General features: G+C 40.8%; 1 protein-coding gene across 2 annotated transcripts; it reads right to left on the bottom strand.

The window, feature by feature from the left end:
- Window positions 1-14,583: 14,583 nt before the first annotated feature.
- nkx2.4a (NK2 homeobox 4a) lies at window positions 14,584-16,823 on the bottom strand. Of its 2 annotated transcripts, none has more exons than XM_049597223.1 (2): window positions 16,351-16,823; window positions 14,584-15,794 (listed from the first exon to the last, which is right to left on the bottom strand). In XM_049597223.1, the coding sequence occupies exons 1-2, from the start codon at window positions 16,718-16,720 to the stop codon at window positions 15,106-15,108; spliced, it is 1,059 nt and encodes a 352-aa protein (XP_049453180.1). In that variant the 5' UTR covers window positions 16,721-16,823; the 3' UTR covers window positions 14,584-15,105. The 2 variants fall into 2 exon arrangements, with proteins under 2 accessions (XP_049453180.1, XP_049453181.1); XM_049597224.1 differs by having other exon boundaries at window positions 14,584-15,767.
- Between the last annotated feature and the right edge of the window lie 580 nt (window positions 16,824-17,403).

The raw sequence follows: 17,403 nt of genomic DNA, 5'->3' as shown, positions 1-17,403 counted from the left end.
AACTCTCATTACGCCTTGGCGCGGCGCATTTAAGGGCGAGGAGAGGGGCTCATTTGATGGGTGTGATGTGTGTAAAACCCACTCCACGCCTTCTCTCCTCCCTCTTTCCGACTTACGCAGGTAGGAGGGACGGAGGTGGGAAAGAGGAATAGCTGCGCCAGGCGCACGGTGTGCCAAACTTGTAAAATCCGCCTGGCCACACCCAGTTGAGGAAGCGCAGGTGCGCTGCGCCCCCGCCTCGCAGAGTCTGCGAAACTAGAGCCCGACGTGTCAGCCCTGCGAGAGTCTGGCGACCTGTCCAGGGTATACTCTGCCTCTCGCCCAGCTGGGATAGGCTCAAGTAGCGATCAAGCTTAAAGCATTTTACTAAAAGCAGCTGGTAATAAATCTTGCATTTGTATGAGGGCATTATTTCTATAACGCAACAGGATGATCTGCTGCCCTGCAGCCCAGCTCATTTTTTGCCACATCTACATCAGTCTTGCAGTTAAAAGAAAAAAGTTGGCTATTAGCCAAACAACTCCCAGAATGCAGTGCTTAAAAATGTACCTCATGACTTCATTTAATTAAACTAATACTTTAGTCATTTGTTCAATGTAGTCTTAATAACCACATATTTAGAAGCAAAATAAACTTTACACACAGGTTGAAATTAGATAGATTTCCCTTTTAACACAGTTTGCACCCCTATTTACTCTCCTATTTAACTGTATATTTGTCAGCTAGTACTGCCAAGACTTCAGGTCACATGTTCAATGAGAATCTAGCTGAAGTGTTCAGATTAAGGGGCAGCTCTTCTCCCAGAGCTGTCACCTTCCATAACACTGCCCCCCACCGCCCACTCCCCCCATCGCAACTGTCTCCCAGGCAACTCACCTCCACTGCACAATACACCATATTCATACATACTAACTGCACAGTCTATTTTATACCACCAGCACTGATGCACTGTTTGCCTTAGACTGGCTGTCAGTACCGCTGTGGGCTCTACTGATTCTGATTTCATATTGCGCTATGTCTATGTTTTGCAGTGCAGTATTGCAGACGACAGTATTACCCGGTCACCCTGACCTGGTACAAGTCAGGCTGCACTTAGTCAGTGCTGTTTTCTTGTCATTTTCATATACGCATCTTTGCTCACAAGCCACTTCAGTGTATGTAGAGCTCTATGTAAAGCTTATGCTGTAGCCTACGCATGTGGTCTATGTTGGTCTGTCTGTGTCACTCAGTTGCACCTTCAAAACACTAGTATGTGTCTGGGTTTCTGTGAAGTCCTGTAAAGTTTAGTTGATTTAAAACGCACCCAAAACACACATTAAACATGGCTTAATAGTGACAATTTTAAACACAAGTACACAAATCGGCTTCACTATAACTCGTAGCATTTACAGACAAAGCATTTGTCTTTTGCAGGACACAATTTTGCCACAAATACAACACACTTATGTTATTAGCACGAGCCTATGGCATTTTATATCATATAAATCAGCCTAGTGGCTAGCAGACATTTCCTCTACCCATATGAAGCCAGGATAAATCACACACAGGACTTAAAATGCTACTTTGCTGTCTTCACAATTTATTGTTTCTGATCTGCAAAATAAAAGGAAATGAAAGCTTTGTTTCTACTGAGGGAAATGGTTTCAGCTTACAAAAATAGAAAGTCTGTGTCGCCGCGACATCTAGTAACAGTTCTGGGGAGGAGCACATCAGGCTACAGCGTTGCTCAACACAGAAGTATTAGTCCCGCTTTAGGGAGTACTGCTGCATACCATGTAAAAAAAGTTGTCTAAAGTTTTTTGTGGCCTCAGAGGGAGCTGCGTTAAGTCTGATAAATTGCCTCAAATGATGTCTCTACAGTCTCCATCAGTTAGAGCTGAAGACTACAAGTTTATAAAAAACCCAATCTGGACGCATAGAGTCAAAAAATTTACCAGACCTTTGTAGCTTGCGCCTCATTTTTGCTTGAAGCTAGCAGCTCGAGGCTACATTAGCCACTACTAGCATGATATACCTAAATATCTAACCAAGTTGTTGGCAGTTGAGCTGCATGGTGGATAATGTAGGCGCCAAGCTTTCACAAGGAAGAAGAATGTGTGGAATAGAAAAGATGACATCTCTGGTTCAGATGCAATGATTTTTCATACTTGTCAAACTGTCCATTATGGGTCCATCACGGTTACAGAAATTAAATATAGAATCAGTAGGAAACTCTTTTGAAATAAAATCTGTTAAAAACAGGCAACAAATTGCTTTATCACTGCCACCAGACTAGAACAGTGTACTCTGCAGCAGACAAATATACTTTCTAGGTTTTTTTGTAACATTTGACATCATAAACAGGCTGGAAAACAGGTTAGTAAATGGTAGAAAGCAATATGAAGGCCAATGAAAATGTTACAGTGGTTACTTCTCTTATTTATAAAGTCTCTCCCTCACTAATTCTGAACAATGTTTGAGTGCTGCTTGGATGGAGATGGATGGTAATTTGTGGCAGCCTTTCATTGCATTGTGCAGGTAAAGGGATATTTCCATCGCTTGATTGAAGCCAATTGGAGCCAGAGCGGATAAATGCCCATGACTACTGCATAGTCAGTTGTCCCTGGAGTGGATGCTGATTCTAACCGTTCAAAACCGTACAAAAGCCCCATGTTAGGGTTTTTTTTTTTGTCCAGTGGTTAAGGATCTTTTTGAGAAAACTTACAGAATAGTAGTTTGAGCTTAAGCCAGACATTAAATGAGTTAAAAGTTCATTTCTCAGCCTAATTCTTATCCTGCTGAAAGGTGTTGTGAATATGTCTTTGGGCCAGTGATAGCTTAAAGATGAAAAAAGTGTGAGCTTGCCAGATGAAATGCCTGGCTGGAAAACTGCAGACTGTTGTAAGTGATGCTCTCCCATGCCCTTAATGGCAGCCCCATCTGTCCAGTGGAAACACTTCCTGGCTCAGAGTAGAAGAATACACACTTAATGTACTAGTGTGACACTGGACCTTTTAAAGCATGTGATTTTTAAACTTCCTTTAACATTTAATATGGAATCATTATATATATTGTAAAACTTTAGACTTTTTAAAGTCACATCTGAACTGCAGACAAAGTGGCAACCTCTGGGGCTGAAAAATAGTACACCAGTTGGGAAGCGCCAAAAACTGCAGTACCTCTAATGGCCACTTGAGGCTGGCTCCAAAAGCGAGTTAATCCCCATAGATACCCACGTTAAAATGCTGAATTTATCAGCAGGAATAAACATGTTCGCAACCTAAGAGGAGCACTGAAACAGTAAATTACCACCAATAAATCTACCATATGTTATATGTTGTTAATTGAATGTGACCTAAAAGTCTGTTCCTCCCTTCTGCATTGTGTAGTGAACGTTCTAACAAACAAAGATTAAAAACAAAAGTCCAAGTGATAAATTAGGTGTACTTAAGTATATCACACCACATCACTGGAGCTTCAACCATGTCATGTCACATCCCCTCCCAAAAACTGGCAATAGAGGTTTTATATTTGACCCAACATACAGTTTATTCATTGTTACTGCTGGGAAGAGAGAAGAAAGAAACACCCACCTTGATGTCCTAGTGTACTTTGATTTTCCTTCTCTTGTTCTTCTTTTTGACTTGTGTGGTTTTACTTGTGAAACACTCTGAAGGCACCAAGCTCGGCAGTATAGGACTGGTAGACTGAGCGAAGGGCAATGCGGTCAATCAAAGGCCACCTTTCCTCTCTCAGCCCTTGCTTTGGGGTCTTCCTGTCGGTAATTCTCTGATTTGACTTTGATGTGCCAATTTGTGCCTGATGAATAATTGTCTGGTTTGCTGATAACTTGTGGGAGTCAAGTGTATTCTGGTGGCACTCAATGCAAATGGGAGATATTTGGGTCCTTCAAATCACGACAGTAGCCCCTCTACGTTTGCCTCCCCGTTCCGTGAGTAAACTGACCAATTAGCTGTGTTTGAAGAAGCCATTTTTGATTAGAGCAATCAGTAAACAGCAAGGCCTCTCCGTGATTGTCCCCCTGATTAGATGAGTTGTCACTTGAGAAGTTGTTGGAGATTTTAATTTATGGCCTTATATCACTGAAAAGTATGGTAATTACCTAATCTATTCTCCACAGTTCAGCACTTGGATTAAAATTCATCCATACTGTCAGTGTTGATGACCTCATTTTTTTGCTTAAAGTTTCTAAGTAGTGTCTGAATCGACTGAATCAAGCAAATAGGACAGCCGTCATTTATGTTGTCAGTGGTGAGACATTAAGATGAGGAGAAAAGGCTGTACAAACACCATATTGAATGTAAATTGAATGAAATACTCTGACAGATGTTTGGATTTATTTCACTTACTCATGGTTGTATTTCCATCCTGTCAGCTCTGGCATTACTCATGGAGGACTATGGAATAATCTGCAGGAGGAAAAGCTTCTTATTATTCATGCCCATCTTTGAGTGTGCATCACATCCTAATCAACACTATAGTCCAGTTAATGACTAACAGACTAAAATAAGTGATTAATTGCAACACCTCTTATGCAACAAATTTGCCTGTGCAGAAATTCAGTTAATACATGAAATTAGTAGTTATAACATTTGAATGAGCAAAACAAGTGTTTTATTGGGTAGGCAGTAGAACAGCACACTTAAAAAAAGTACAGGAAGTGATGAATGTAGTTCAACAAGAAAATCAAGTTCTGGCACAGAGTTTCCATGACATACTTCTCATTTATTGAAGACATTGTTAAAGGTTATGGTCTACACATTCAACAGAGCTTAAATCCATATCAAGTGAAAGGGAAAAGGACATTCTTTTTTTAATAAAATGTTTCACAGGTAAAGAAAACAGTTTTCATTCATTCACAGTACAGAATACACGCAATGTGGCATCATGTGTTCAGGATTTATATTCATATTATGATGGAAATATGGTATTCAGTTATGTGCACAATCATGGTCCATACTAACTCCACACAGATGATGTGAAAACAGCTGATTCTCCGATGGACTAAGGCTGAATAGGAGATAAGGCAGAAGGCAGACAGAGTCATTCACAGTGTATACAATTTAGTATGTGCAGCTTATGCTGTAAATGTAAAGCAGCTCCACTTGTGCAGAGGTACATTGGTTCAATTATTTAACTTAATTGTGTTTTTTGATAGAACATTTTTTCAATGTACAGCAGTTCGTATGATATCTAATGTAAAGCAATGCACGCAGTTTGTATGATATCTTACAAATTAGTGCAGCTAACGTTAGATAAGCTATACTTTACTGATCCCCCCACAGGGGAAATTCAAATGTCAGCAGCACAAGACACAAATAAGACATTAAATAGAATGAAGATAAAAGATTATATAAAATAAAATTGCTACATAAAGATGAATAAAGTGACTAAAAATGGCAGAGAAAGTGTTGAATAAAATAAAGTGACATTTGGCAGATAAAGTGTCATATTGACCAGATGCAAAATTTGTCAGTTCAGAGCTGGGTGTAGCTTAAGCCAAACTGCTATCATACAGTCTGATGGCGGTGGGCACAAAGGAGCTGAATTGTTCAGTCTTGGTAGGGTTGAGAAAAAAAGAATCATGTTGGGAATCCATAACCTGATGTGACGTGACGTGATGTGACGTGACGTGATGTGACGTGACGTGATGTGACGTGACGTAACACTAAGTAACTTAAAATAACTGAGCACTGACTTTGGGTACTACAGGAGGGATAAACCATTGTTTCCTGTGTCAAAATCCTGTGTTTGTTTAACATATCACCATACAACATATGATATCCTATGAATTAGCATCCATGAATCACGTTCCATACTTTACGTAACGTAGATTATGTAACATTACATAAAAAATGTAAAGTTATGGAGGTTAGGTTTTGGCAAGTTACTATGGAGGTTTAGGAAAAGAAACATGGTGATAACACACCTTAACTCAAGTTCACCTGTGTCCGAACACCAGTCTCCTGGAGAACAGTTCTGTGTTTTGTGACCCAACCAACTTCCCAGTGACCTCCATATGGAACTGCTCGTGATCTGTTCTTTCTTCACTCGTATCAGTGAATTGGTCACATGATCGCAGCCTTCCAAAATATGTGAGTTATGCATGAAATAGTGGCTCGTGATTACAAGGATATGTACGAATTTTGGCCCATTACTTTTCATGGGATAGCGTAACAGTGCATGAGAACAACCTGGTTTGTTTGACCTGTCCAGAGCGTATTAATAAAACTGGAGCGTTGGAGACAGGGCCCCATTCAGTCCTATAAAAGTTGCTAAGTGGCACATCAAGCCAAAAAGTTTGATTTCCAGGTGTAAAATTACCCGTATCTTCTTCAACAATGGGCCCCTGGAGCAAGTGCACTCACGTTTCCTTTAACCCTACCTCCCTACCGCTTGGTCTTGGGTTCACTCACCTTAATGACTGGGAAAATCATTTTGGATTCAGCTATTGGTTAACCTTTAAAAATGTAAGCATTGGAGTGTTTGTGCTGGGGACTTAATGGAAAAAAAGTGACAGACCCAGAAGGTGTAAATGTTCAGTCTGGTCACTATGTCAATTAGGCTTCAAAGACTGGCACTACTCCTGGCCACCACCCACAGCTACATTATAAACTAAATTTGTTTTTCCTCATTTTATTTAAGTTTAATATGAAGATGAAACAGCGTCAGTTCATTTGCTTCTATTTTGAATCCCTTTCTGGAAAGGTAAGAAAGCCACCCATGCCTCCAATAGGAGCGTTACCTTTAAGTTTCATCAGACAACATTATACAATGGTATCCAGGACACACCTATGGCCCATCGCAGATTGCAGTGTATTGACCACCAAATCCCCAAATGATGCCTTAATCAATACAGCAGACAGAGTAAGTAGTCAGGAGAAGGCTGTGTGTGTGACACAAAGCCAGGATTAGGCCTGATTAGGGCAGTTTTAACATGTCCTGCTGATTAGGGGCCAGTGGATCTGACCGCTAATTAGCTGTGAAGTGTGGCTGGCCGCACAGACAGGACAGCAGCAGGAGGAGGGGTTGGCAGCCCAAACTCACCCCCACCCTCCCTCCCTTGTCCACTCACCACCCCCACAAAAGGGTCTGGGGCTCTTTGATTGGGTGTGCTGCATTGTGTAGAGGAGAGTTGAAAAAGAGTCCCATTTCCCTTTTGCTGTGCTACTACCCCCTGCAGGGTGGAGTCAATGTACCCTTTCTGTGCCTTCGTATGACCAGCTGGCTGCAGCGGGGCAAATAAACACTCCAAGTCCACTGGCCAGTGTGACTCCCATCTGACACAGAGCCTTTGTCCCATGTGAATTGTGCCCTAATTGGGGTCCCACAGACAAATTCTTAGTGCGATTGTTATTTGCACTGATGAGGTTTTAACAGACAGATAATACACAGAAGATACAAGTTACAAGTAAATAATAGACTAATGTTAGCCTGCTGGAAAATAGGGGGAGACTCCTCTTGTTTTTTCAACATTAAATACAACGGAGATGCAAATCGTTGAAGACAAAAATGCGAATGTTATCATTTATTAACTCAAATTTAAAGGAGCAATTCTCCTCAGATAAACCAAACCTTTAGTAAAATACAATGCTTTTGTCTTTAAATTTTTATCTTTTTGATCAAACATTATTGAGCTGAATACAATATCTCAGTTTCTCCTAAACTTGTAGGATATTCTAGCGCCCAGTCTTATACATATACACTTATTTGTGTAAAAAAAAAAAGCCACATTTTGGCTTGTGTGCAGAAAAGCTATAGACTTTGTGGGCCTGGGTTGGCCTTTGGGTCAGTGGTTCCCAAGCTTTTTGGCAAGTTCCCTCTTAAAATGAAATAAGGTGACCCCACGTCACAGGTTTATTTCGTCAGTGGACGAGAGGGATTTTTACGACTTTTTCATTTTTATCGCCTAAAGGGAAAAAAGAAAATAATCTGAGAAGTTCAAAAAAGAAAAACAGTTTTATATTGACAAAATATATTTTTGTTTCTCCTCCATCCCAGTAATCATCTCATGACCCCTCAGATTTATTATGTGACCCCCTTGGGGGATCTCAGCCCCAGGTTGTGAACCACTGCTTTAGATTTAAGCAGAACCCTTATCATAAACTTAACCAAAATTCGGATAACCTTAAACCCTCCATATTGAGCCCTAGCCCAATGGGCCTGGCCAAATTATAGTTTTAATGCCCCAAATGTTAAGTTATGTTAAAAAAAAGCAATTAAGGCAACTTCACACGGTCTTCCTTAACTGACCCACTTTAATAAATGAAAAGAAATGAACAGAATAGGCCTAAAGAATATCTTTGTAAACATATGGTGTAGATACATAACAAATTTTTATGCACCATCCCAATGAGCCACAAAGCTCCTACATTTGGTGGCCATGGAGTAACTTTATGGGGCCATGCATAATGTGGAACCCTGAAACCATCACTTGTTGTATGATGGCATTAGAAATTTCTGTTATTATAAAAAATGTAGTTAATGGCTATGAGATTACATTGATGTCACTTACACTTGAAGTAATTTGTGTATTTGCAGACGTATTCAGCTGCCCACATTTCCCTTCCCTGCCTCCACCCTGAGACCCCCTGGCCACAGCAACTCAAGAGGAAGAGGGGAGAAAGACAGAGTAGAGGAACATGGGATTTGGGGCGTAATCCTGTTTGTCCTCAGGGTCACATGCTCCACACAGTTAAGATTGTCAGCTACAGTCTGGAAGTTTATTCGAGGGACAAACAGCAGTCTAATTGTAATTCCCTCTGGAGAGCAGTCAGTGTCTCCTGCTGAATGCTGGAGAGGAGACAGGTTGCTGCAAGATGATAATTGAAAAGAAAGTGGGTGGTCCTCTTTGGCCCCCGTGGCCCTCTGGGACAGATATATTGAGACGCCTGCATGTTTTGGAGGGGGCAGATTACAGAATGTTATATTTGAAGAAACGATTATGTCCTTCTGGGCTTAATTTGACAGACGTAGCCATTGAGCGGCTGCTGTTTCTGTTGTCTTTTGCCATTCATGTCGATTTGTGTGTGTGTGTGTGTGTGTGTGTGTGTGTGTGTGTGTGTGTGTGTGTGTGTGCGCGCGCGTGCGTCTGTGTTTGGCTGTTTGCTGCTGGATCATTGCCCCCCATTAACTAGTTCTGAGAGCATTTTTCACGTGTTTTTTTTTACAAGCATGTTTAAAGCGTCCTTGAATTTTCCAGGGCATTTTTTAACTTGCTCAAACCCTGACTCTCTTTTGTGTTTGTGTTTTATGTGTTTGTGGCATGCTCATCTATTTATCTCAAATTAAAATGCATGATTGTGGGTATCTAAACGCACTGACAATATGTTAAGAATGTGTCCATGAAAAGAAATTAAACAATAAAAAGAAATAAAACAAAGTAACACACTTACAGGCACACACACACACACACACACACACACACACATACACACACACTCATAGACAACTATGCCCTAGCCAACACACACTGATCTTATCCATTGCCTACCTTCATTGAACTGCTCTTCAGCCCTGGCCCTATTAACCAGTAATCCGCAGACTGGCAGCTGGCCATTACTGTGGCAACGGTGAGCTGGGACAAAACTGCTTGCTGGTTCAAAAGTAAAGAGGAGTGTTGTGAAGGACAGAGATGAACTCTTTTGTCCTGTACATATGTCTTTTTCCTATTTCTGAGTACAAAAATTAATTTCTTATTCATTTTCACTTCAACTCTTTACATATTTGGAGGTGACAATTAAATGCCTTTTATGCTTGCATGAATTTTTTTTGTCGTTGCGGGCAGATTGAAATCCATTCCAAGGATGGAGTATAATTATATCATGTGTGGCCCTGTCGATAGGAGTCGACAGGGCCACTGCGGGAGTAGTTTGAATGGCTTACAAATCTGTTCTACAGAAGCTTTCCCTTCATGCCATGAAAAATATTGGTTACTGATGTTTGCAGTCAGCCATTTCAACACGAGTTAAGGCTTTGTACCATATTACTTGGTCTTTGACGTCTGAGGACAGATATTTAGACTTTATGGAATGACATACATACTAAAAAATCTTTCATTTTGTGACAAAAATATGCTTGATATTTTGTATAAACGTAATAAAGTAATAAAAATATATTAAATTCCTTCCTTACTTGTCATCGTGGTCTCATCTCACATAGCTGATTGTATCTAGTTTGTGCTTGAAATCCTTTCTTTAGGGTCACAAAACATTAAATTGTGTCTCATGCATTTATATTTTGTCAATGACAGAAGACGGAAAAACAGAAGTAGATGAAGAATTTAGAGGCAAAAATGTTTAATTATGGGCTTGAAATGTACTGAAGTCAAAGGACGGAGCACACAAATGGACTGAGTGTAATGTGTTTAATGCCACAGGCTCCCACACGTCTCTACACACTAAAGCAGGATCTCTCTCCAGCCTCTCCTGTCTTGGAGTCTAAACACAGTTGCACCTCAGTAGGGGCTCCATAGCCGTAATAGATTTTTTTAGAATTGGCTAAACTAATTTTCTTAAAGAAGAGTTTGTGGGACTTAATGAGGCATAACTAATGGAGGTCCCACAATCATCAGTGCCATGCTGGAAGCACCATGGCAGGACAGAGCAGCCATTGATTCTTGCTTCAAACCTCTTGAGTTCCTAATCAGCTTCTTTGGTTGTGCGTTTCAGGCCTGACAAACCTATTGTTGGCCTGTGTCACTGGAGGTCAGTAGTTATTAGTGGCAACTGAAAACAGTTTCTCTAACTACTTATGAGCGAATTGAATAACATGCATAGGGGGACTTGGAGGGGGGATTACTGGCAGCGCAGCGAGTCCGGCCGGCGCAGGAGAGAATGTGACATGGTTTTCTAATAAGGGATGCTGCACCCCCCCACCACACACACACACACACACACACACACACACACTCCTAACCTGGTCCTCCATCCTTCATCCCCCCCCCCCCCAGTACAGACATTTGTGAATAGTCTTCAAAAGGTTGCTTTGGCCCTGCTATGCCTCATATTGCTAAAATGGTATTCATAGTAAGCAATGGAATTAGCCAGCGCAAGTCCTGGAATAGCATAATGGTGTGTGTGCGCGCATGTGTGTGTGTTCATTTGAGTTCATGTTATCCTCAAACTAAAGGCAACAGCAAAAATGTGGTTTCATGTATTTAATTTCATGGAAATCTATTAGAGGGAGAATTGCTTTCAGAGTCCTATGACCTTCTTGAAATGTTTTTTTTTTCACTCTGTAGGAAGATGATTATTTGCAGGTTATTTTTTCCATTTGAAAATGACTGGAATTAGGGAACTTTTTGCTTCCTGGGGGAAAGACTTGCAGACTTGCAGTGACTCATTCTTTTTTTGGAAAGCAAACAAATCGAGCAGGCACAGGTTTGTCATAGAAAAGAGGAGAGAGATTGTCTCTCCTTGGCAGAATACGAGGGCAATACACTAATTAAAAATCTCGCTCTGTGTCTCTCAGAACTTGCCAATTCAATGCATTCATTCGCACAGTGAAATGAAAGGCGGACCTTGCCTCTCCTAATCATTTCACATGGGGCAAGATTTGGGGACTGTTTCTGGGGAGGGAAGGAGAGAGGAGGTGGTGGAATTTGTGGGAGTAAACTTTGGATATTAGGCTTAATATCTATTCACATCTATGCATTTACATTATCATACCAAACACCATTACTAATATGAAAATCCTCTCTGTAGAGTGCAGCCACATGATTCTTCCTTTACCTGTGTGTCTTCAGGGAAAATCTTATTCATCCACTATATTCCACTCAGAAACTAGGCCAGTCTATGCTTTTAGCTTTCTGTCTTAATTGCTTTTTTAGTTAAGACCAACTGCACCAAACAACCTGTTGTAACGGGCAGGACTTAACAAAAACGGTGAACTGTGTATGACAAGGGTTATATGTTTGGCCTATGTTTCTGTGTAAACTATGCAGCCAATAATGTTAAGCCCTTGCCAATTAGCACTCTCTAGGTTGCTAGGTCGCCATGGTCAATTGAGGAACACATCAATAGGACTTGAAAAGGTTTCTCTACGATCAGACCTTCTGACATATTAAGTAGAATAATGGGGAGGAAGGGAGTTGTGGTGGGGGGATGCAGAGTCTGAAGCAAGGCTTCTTTCCACATTCACATTATGTGGTGCAACCTGCAATTACCTGAGAAGAATAGTCTAGAAAATTCTTTACATCAGTGAAATAGATTACCTTCCGCTTTGTGCTGTATTCTAACAGTATACATGGCATTGAGGTAGTGACAGACTCCTTCCAGCCCTCATAAAAATATGCACTTTGTGTACAATTTGGATAATGTATGACTCATTTGTTGCTTGATTTGTGAATGTGGAGCTGCATGTGCATGCACATCTACTTGTGTGTATGCACGTGCACGTGTGTGTGGGTGTTCTGCAACTACATACATGGAAGTAACACCACACAGTAGCGGCTGCAGTCTAAAAAAAAATAAAAAACTTTCCAGACAGAAATGATGATGCCAGCACCAATTACAGTGCCCAGCCTGTCTCATATATCCTTACAAAGAGAGGTACCCCCCAATAAACTGAGAGAAGCAACAGGCACAATAGCCAGTGATTACCAAGCATAGCCTATTAGTGCGCCATAACTGTGGCTATTGAAAAGAGAAAAGAATGGCTTCACCTCCACTTTCATTTCACGTGGTACACCATCATAAATCTTTGTTGACAGCTCATTCATGCCCTCAATTTGGAGACAAAATCTATCAGGAACACCTTGCAGCATCAAAGTGTACATTGTGAAATGCATTTCTCTTTTTAATGCTCTTATCAAACTCCCTTCTGATGGAGTTGCCGCGCTCAATTCCAAATGTCAGGTGCATATTGGCTCTGATGCTTCCTTCGAGTGTAGGGATGATAGCACATATACATACAGCTGCCAGGTATGTGAAGGGGTTGGAAATAGGGGCTCTCCAAGGTCTCCATTGAGACACACTGATAGCCATCATCATCATCACAGGGTGTCATCAGCAAGGAGATTGAGAAGTAATTTCCAAACGTGTTTAAATGACCACAGGAAATGAAATGTTAGATCCTATTATCAGCCACTGCTGGTGTAAAATAGGAGGACAGAAGCAAAGGGGGAGCGACACTGAAGCTAAGTGATGACCTTAAACACTTTGGAGTTTGTTTGCACAAATCATTCATCTTCTAAAGAGATTGATCAGAATGAGGCTAGTGTGTGTGTGTGTGTGTGTGTGTGTGTGTGTGTGTGTGTGTGTGTACAGTATGTGAGTGTGTGTAAGTGTGTGTGTGTGAAGAAACTGTGGCAAAGTGCTGCTGGGTATTTTGCTTGCAGTGCCTTTTAAATGCATCAGAAAAGAATCTGTCATTTAAAATAAAAATATAACACAAAATACATAAATACTTGCAGTGTTTGTTTAAACTTTAGTGTCATCCCTTGAAAATCTTTTTGTTATTATGGTTGTGAAATGTTTATGTCAAACAATAATTAGGCCAGAAATACAGAACAAGAAATACGTTTGAAATAACTGAAATTTAACTTTGGGGTTCTGAAACATTTTTGAACAAATACATTGTATTGAATCCAGATAATAATACCATATTCTTTATCACCAACAGTGCGCAAAAAAAAGGAACTGACGCTCATCCAGCTTCAACTTGCGCTCAAATTCAATTTAAGTAAAAGCTGAAAAATTAAGCAATTTGAATTAAATATCTTAAAAAATAAAATAAAATAAAATTCACAAATTAAGAGACATTTCTTTTGTTATTTGTATGTGATATTTTAAAGTGATGTTAGAGACCTTTGTTTTGATAAACGTTTAATTTTACGACTGAGGCCTGTGCAGCATAATAATAATAATGATAATAATAATGATAATGATAATAATAAGAAGAATAATGATAATAATAAATGTACCGTATGATCAGAGTGTAATTAACTTTAATGTAGCATCATAATAATACCAGGCATGTGCTCCATTCCTTTAGATATTCGTTGTTGCAATAATTGTCATTGTCTATTTTTTATGGAAGCTCGCATTCATAATAATCTCTTTCACACTGCGGCAAAATTAAGGTCTGGGCCTATTAAACAAAGTAAGATCAATATGTTTGGGGAATTTGTCGAAAAGGAAACATAATTAATATATGAAAGCATAAAATAAAGTCACTATAAAACCTGGTGGGAAGTGATAGGGATTTATCAAAGGGTGATTTCCCGGGCTCAGAGACTTGCAGACATCCTCCATGAAAGGCAGCCCTCCAAAATGTCACCTGAACAATGCTGGCTCCCTCATCGACCTTGCTTTCCTGCTCAATTTGGTCTCAATCACAACATAATGAAAATGCACTCCAAAACAGATCCCTTTTAAAAAATTACTTCTTCAGGAATAGCTCTCACACTTCAAGTTATTTATTGTTAACGTTCACTTGGTTTTGAAACATATACAGCAGCCATCACGCATTTGTTCCTTTTTAACTTACAAAAGAATAAAGAAAACATAAAAGTGGACGCAATAACGATTATTATACAGTTAAACGCATTCTTGTGTGTTAGCCAAATATACAAGTCCCTACTTTATTTAATAAGTCTAAATGAATACATTAGTTTACAATATTAATATGATAAAATACCAGGTTATCACCGTAAATAAGGAGTGGTGGCTTAGTGTACTTCAAACCTGATCCCACCTTCACCTCCCTCCCCAGTCCGAACTCAAGTGAAGCAGCATTCCTTTTTGTTTCAACAACATAGACTACGTTTAAAACATCATGAGGAAGGTCCAAAACATGGATTACAAAAGGTCCAGAAACGACATAATTGCTTTCAAGGGCAGCCATTTCTGTAATGTTCAAAAATAGACTCCCCTCTCAGAGATGTCAAGAAAATGTGCCCTGATCAGCTGGTGCGCCTCTGTGCGCCTTGTCCCCTCCAACACCAAAGGGCCCCCGTGTTCAGCCTTCATATATATTTATATATGAACATATATGTATGAACATATATAGACATATGTTCACATATATATATATTTGCTCTTGCATGGGCTCATCCGCAGGTTCACATAGAAAAAGTGAAAAGTGACAGTACTGTATTAAGTCCTACCACGTTCTGCCGTAGAGGAGGTTTGAGCTGACCATGTTACTGGTGTAATCTACAGCAGATGTGTCTATCTGGGCCATGTTGAGCTGGCTGTGCAGTGAGGGGGGGCTGGGCGACATCTCCTCCAGCTCCAAAGCGTTCACCTGCTGCTGGCTTTGATGCTGGGTGAGGCTGCTGGTCGGGGATGCGAGCACAACTCCGGCTCCGTTCTGTTGCTGGCTCTGTTGTTGGGTCTGTTGTACCTGTTGCTGGTTCGGCGTCGGCGTGTTGGAGCCGTTCTGGCACGGTTTACCGTCCTTCACCAGAACTGGCACGGCTACGCGCCTCGGGGACTGCGCCTGCTGTTGGCACAGGTTACCGTCCTGTTGCTGCTGCTGCAGCTGCTGCGCTGCCTTGTCCTTGGCCTGGCGCTTCATCTTGTACCGGTGGTTCTGAAACCAGATCTTCACCTGGGTCGGGGTCAGGTGGATCATGCTGGCCAGGTGCTCCCTCTCAGGCGCCGACAGGTATTTCTGCTGCTTAAACCTCCGCTCCAGCTCGTAGACCTGAGCCTGCGAGAACAGGACGCGCCGTTTCCTCCTGGGCGCAGCGTGGAGAGCTGGCATGGATTTGGTGGCGTCCGCCATTCCTGAGAGACTCCCCATGCCGGTCATGTTCATACCTGTGGAAGGTCCCATGAATCTAGAAACTTAAAAATATACATACATATACGTGCGTTCAATAAACAGAAGAGGAGAACACTGTTTCGCCTGAAGTAGTCTTTATGGATTATTGACTGTTATATGCGTAAAATATTAAAGTTAGAAAGCATTAGCTTAAAAAACACATATGATAATAATAATAATAATAATAATAACAGTAGTAATAACGATAAAATAATAATAATAATGAAAATAATATTATTATTAATAATAATAATAATAAATATCTAGATCTTGCTTGTAAATATTTGCTCATGCCAAAGATAAAAAAAAGTCGAAACAGACTTGAAAGAATGATCTCCTTTTCAGTTTAACCATCAGAAGTATTCATTTTAAATGAAAGATTTCTTAAAATAATGTACACTATTTGCATAAACTTTTTTTTATCATCAGCACCCAAACATGAATTAAATATTGTTAAAAGCGATACACATTTGTTCTCGCGCATTTCCCTCTCTCATTCCTGAAATGTCAATTTATTTTTTTCCCCCTCACAATGAAATAAAATGAGAAAAGTGTGCATAAATAGAATAAAGAACTTACTTGTGGAGTATCTGGGATCAGGGTTGGCGCTGTACCACCCTGTTGCTGCTGCACTATTCCGCATGCTTTCCTGGTACGACGGGAGGTCTCCCATGTTGCCAATGCTTCCATTGCAGTATCCCCCCATAGCGCTGTGGGAGAACTGGGAGACGGTGTGCGGCATGTGGTAAGTGGTGGCCACGGTGGCGTTATGGCCCATGGAGTGCTGTTGCATGCCGGTCTGAGACACCTGAGGCTGTCGGTAGGCTCCCAGTGGAGAGGTTAGGTTCCCTGCGCCGTCCATGCCACTAAACTTCTTGTAGGTCTCCTCGATTGGACTCAAAATATCTGTCACTGAAAAAGGCGTAGTGTGCTTTGGGCTCAACGACATGATTCAGAAAGCAGGTAGATTTTTGTGTTTGAGCAGATCAACCGTGTTGTTGTATCGGCTCTCTCCTTGGTGGATGTCTACGTAAGAGAGTGCTTGTAGAGCGCCTGAGATCCTATTGATCGCCTTGGAGAAGGAGGCGAGCCCAGGGCGCTCTTAGCCCGGGTTTATTGGAGCCAGGAGCCAGGTTTACGACAAACACAGGGGGCGGAGCAAAACTCCTAAACCAGCAAACAATAGTCATTGACATTTTAGGGAAATAATTCATGAAAATACACTTTGCTTTATATTAACTTGTATATACATGAATAAAACGACGCCACATGTTTATGATTCTATCCTTTCTGATATACAGGTGAGAATAACCCCTTATGTGCTGCACATCAGCTGATATGACCACATATGACTATTTTGCGTCAGTAGGGAATTCCACTCTTTCTAGAAACTTTGAGAGCACTTTGAACAGACATAAGGGGCCACCGAGTATCATCAAAGAGCCACAATGAAGTTGTATGACCAGCTCATTTATGCTTCTTAAGCATCATTTTGGGCCCAACTGAAAGGCACAAGTCCAAATAAGCTCAAAATGACAAAAATGCTGAGAGGGAGCGGCGATAGGGATCCAACCTGTGAGTATATCACCACCTAACATCCATCATCAGCTGTGGAATATAATACACAGGATT

Source organism: Epinephelus fuscoguttatus, linkage group LG14, assembly GCF_011397635.1.
Source record: "Epinephelus fuscoguttatus linkage group LG14, E.fuscoguttatus.final_Chr_v1".
Lineage (NCBI taxonomy): Eukaryota > Metazoa > Chordata > Actinopteri > Perciformes > Serranidae > Epinephelus > Epinephelus fuscoguttatus.
The sequence above is the reverse complement of the archived record's forward strand: the minus strand, read 5'-3'. Positions and strand labels throughout refer to the sequence as shown.

Coding starts and splice junctions, on each gene's coding strand:
- nkx2.4a (XM_049597223.1), bottom strand. CDS start 16,720: ATGTCGTTGAGCCCAAAGCACACTACGCCTTTTTCAGTGACAGATATT. Junction 15,795..16,350: donor TGATCCCAGATACTCCACAA/GTAAGTTCTTTA, acceptor TATATTTTTAAG/TTTCTAGATTCATGGGACCT.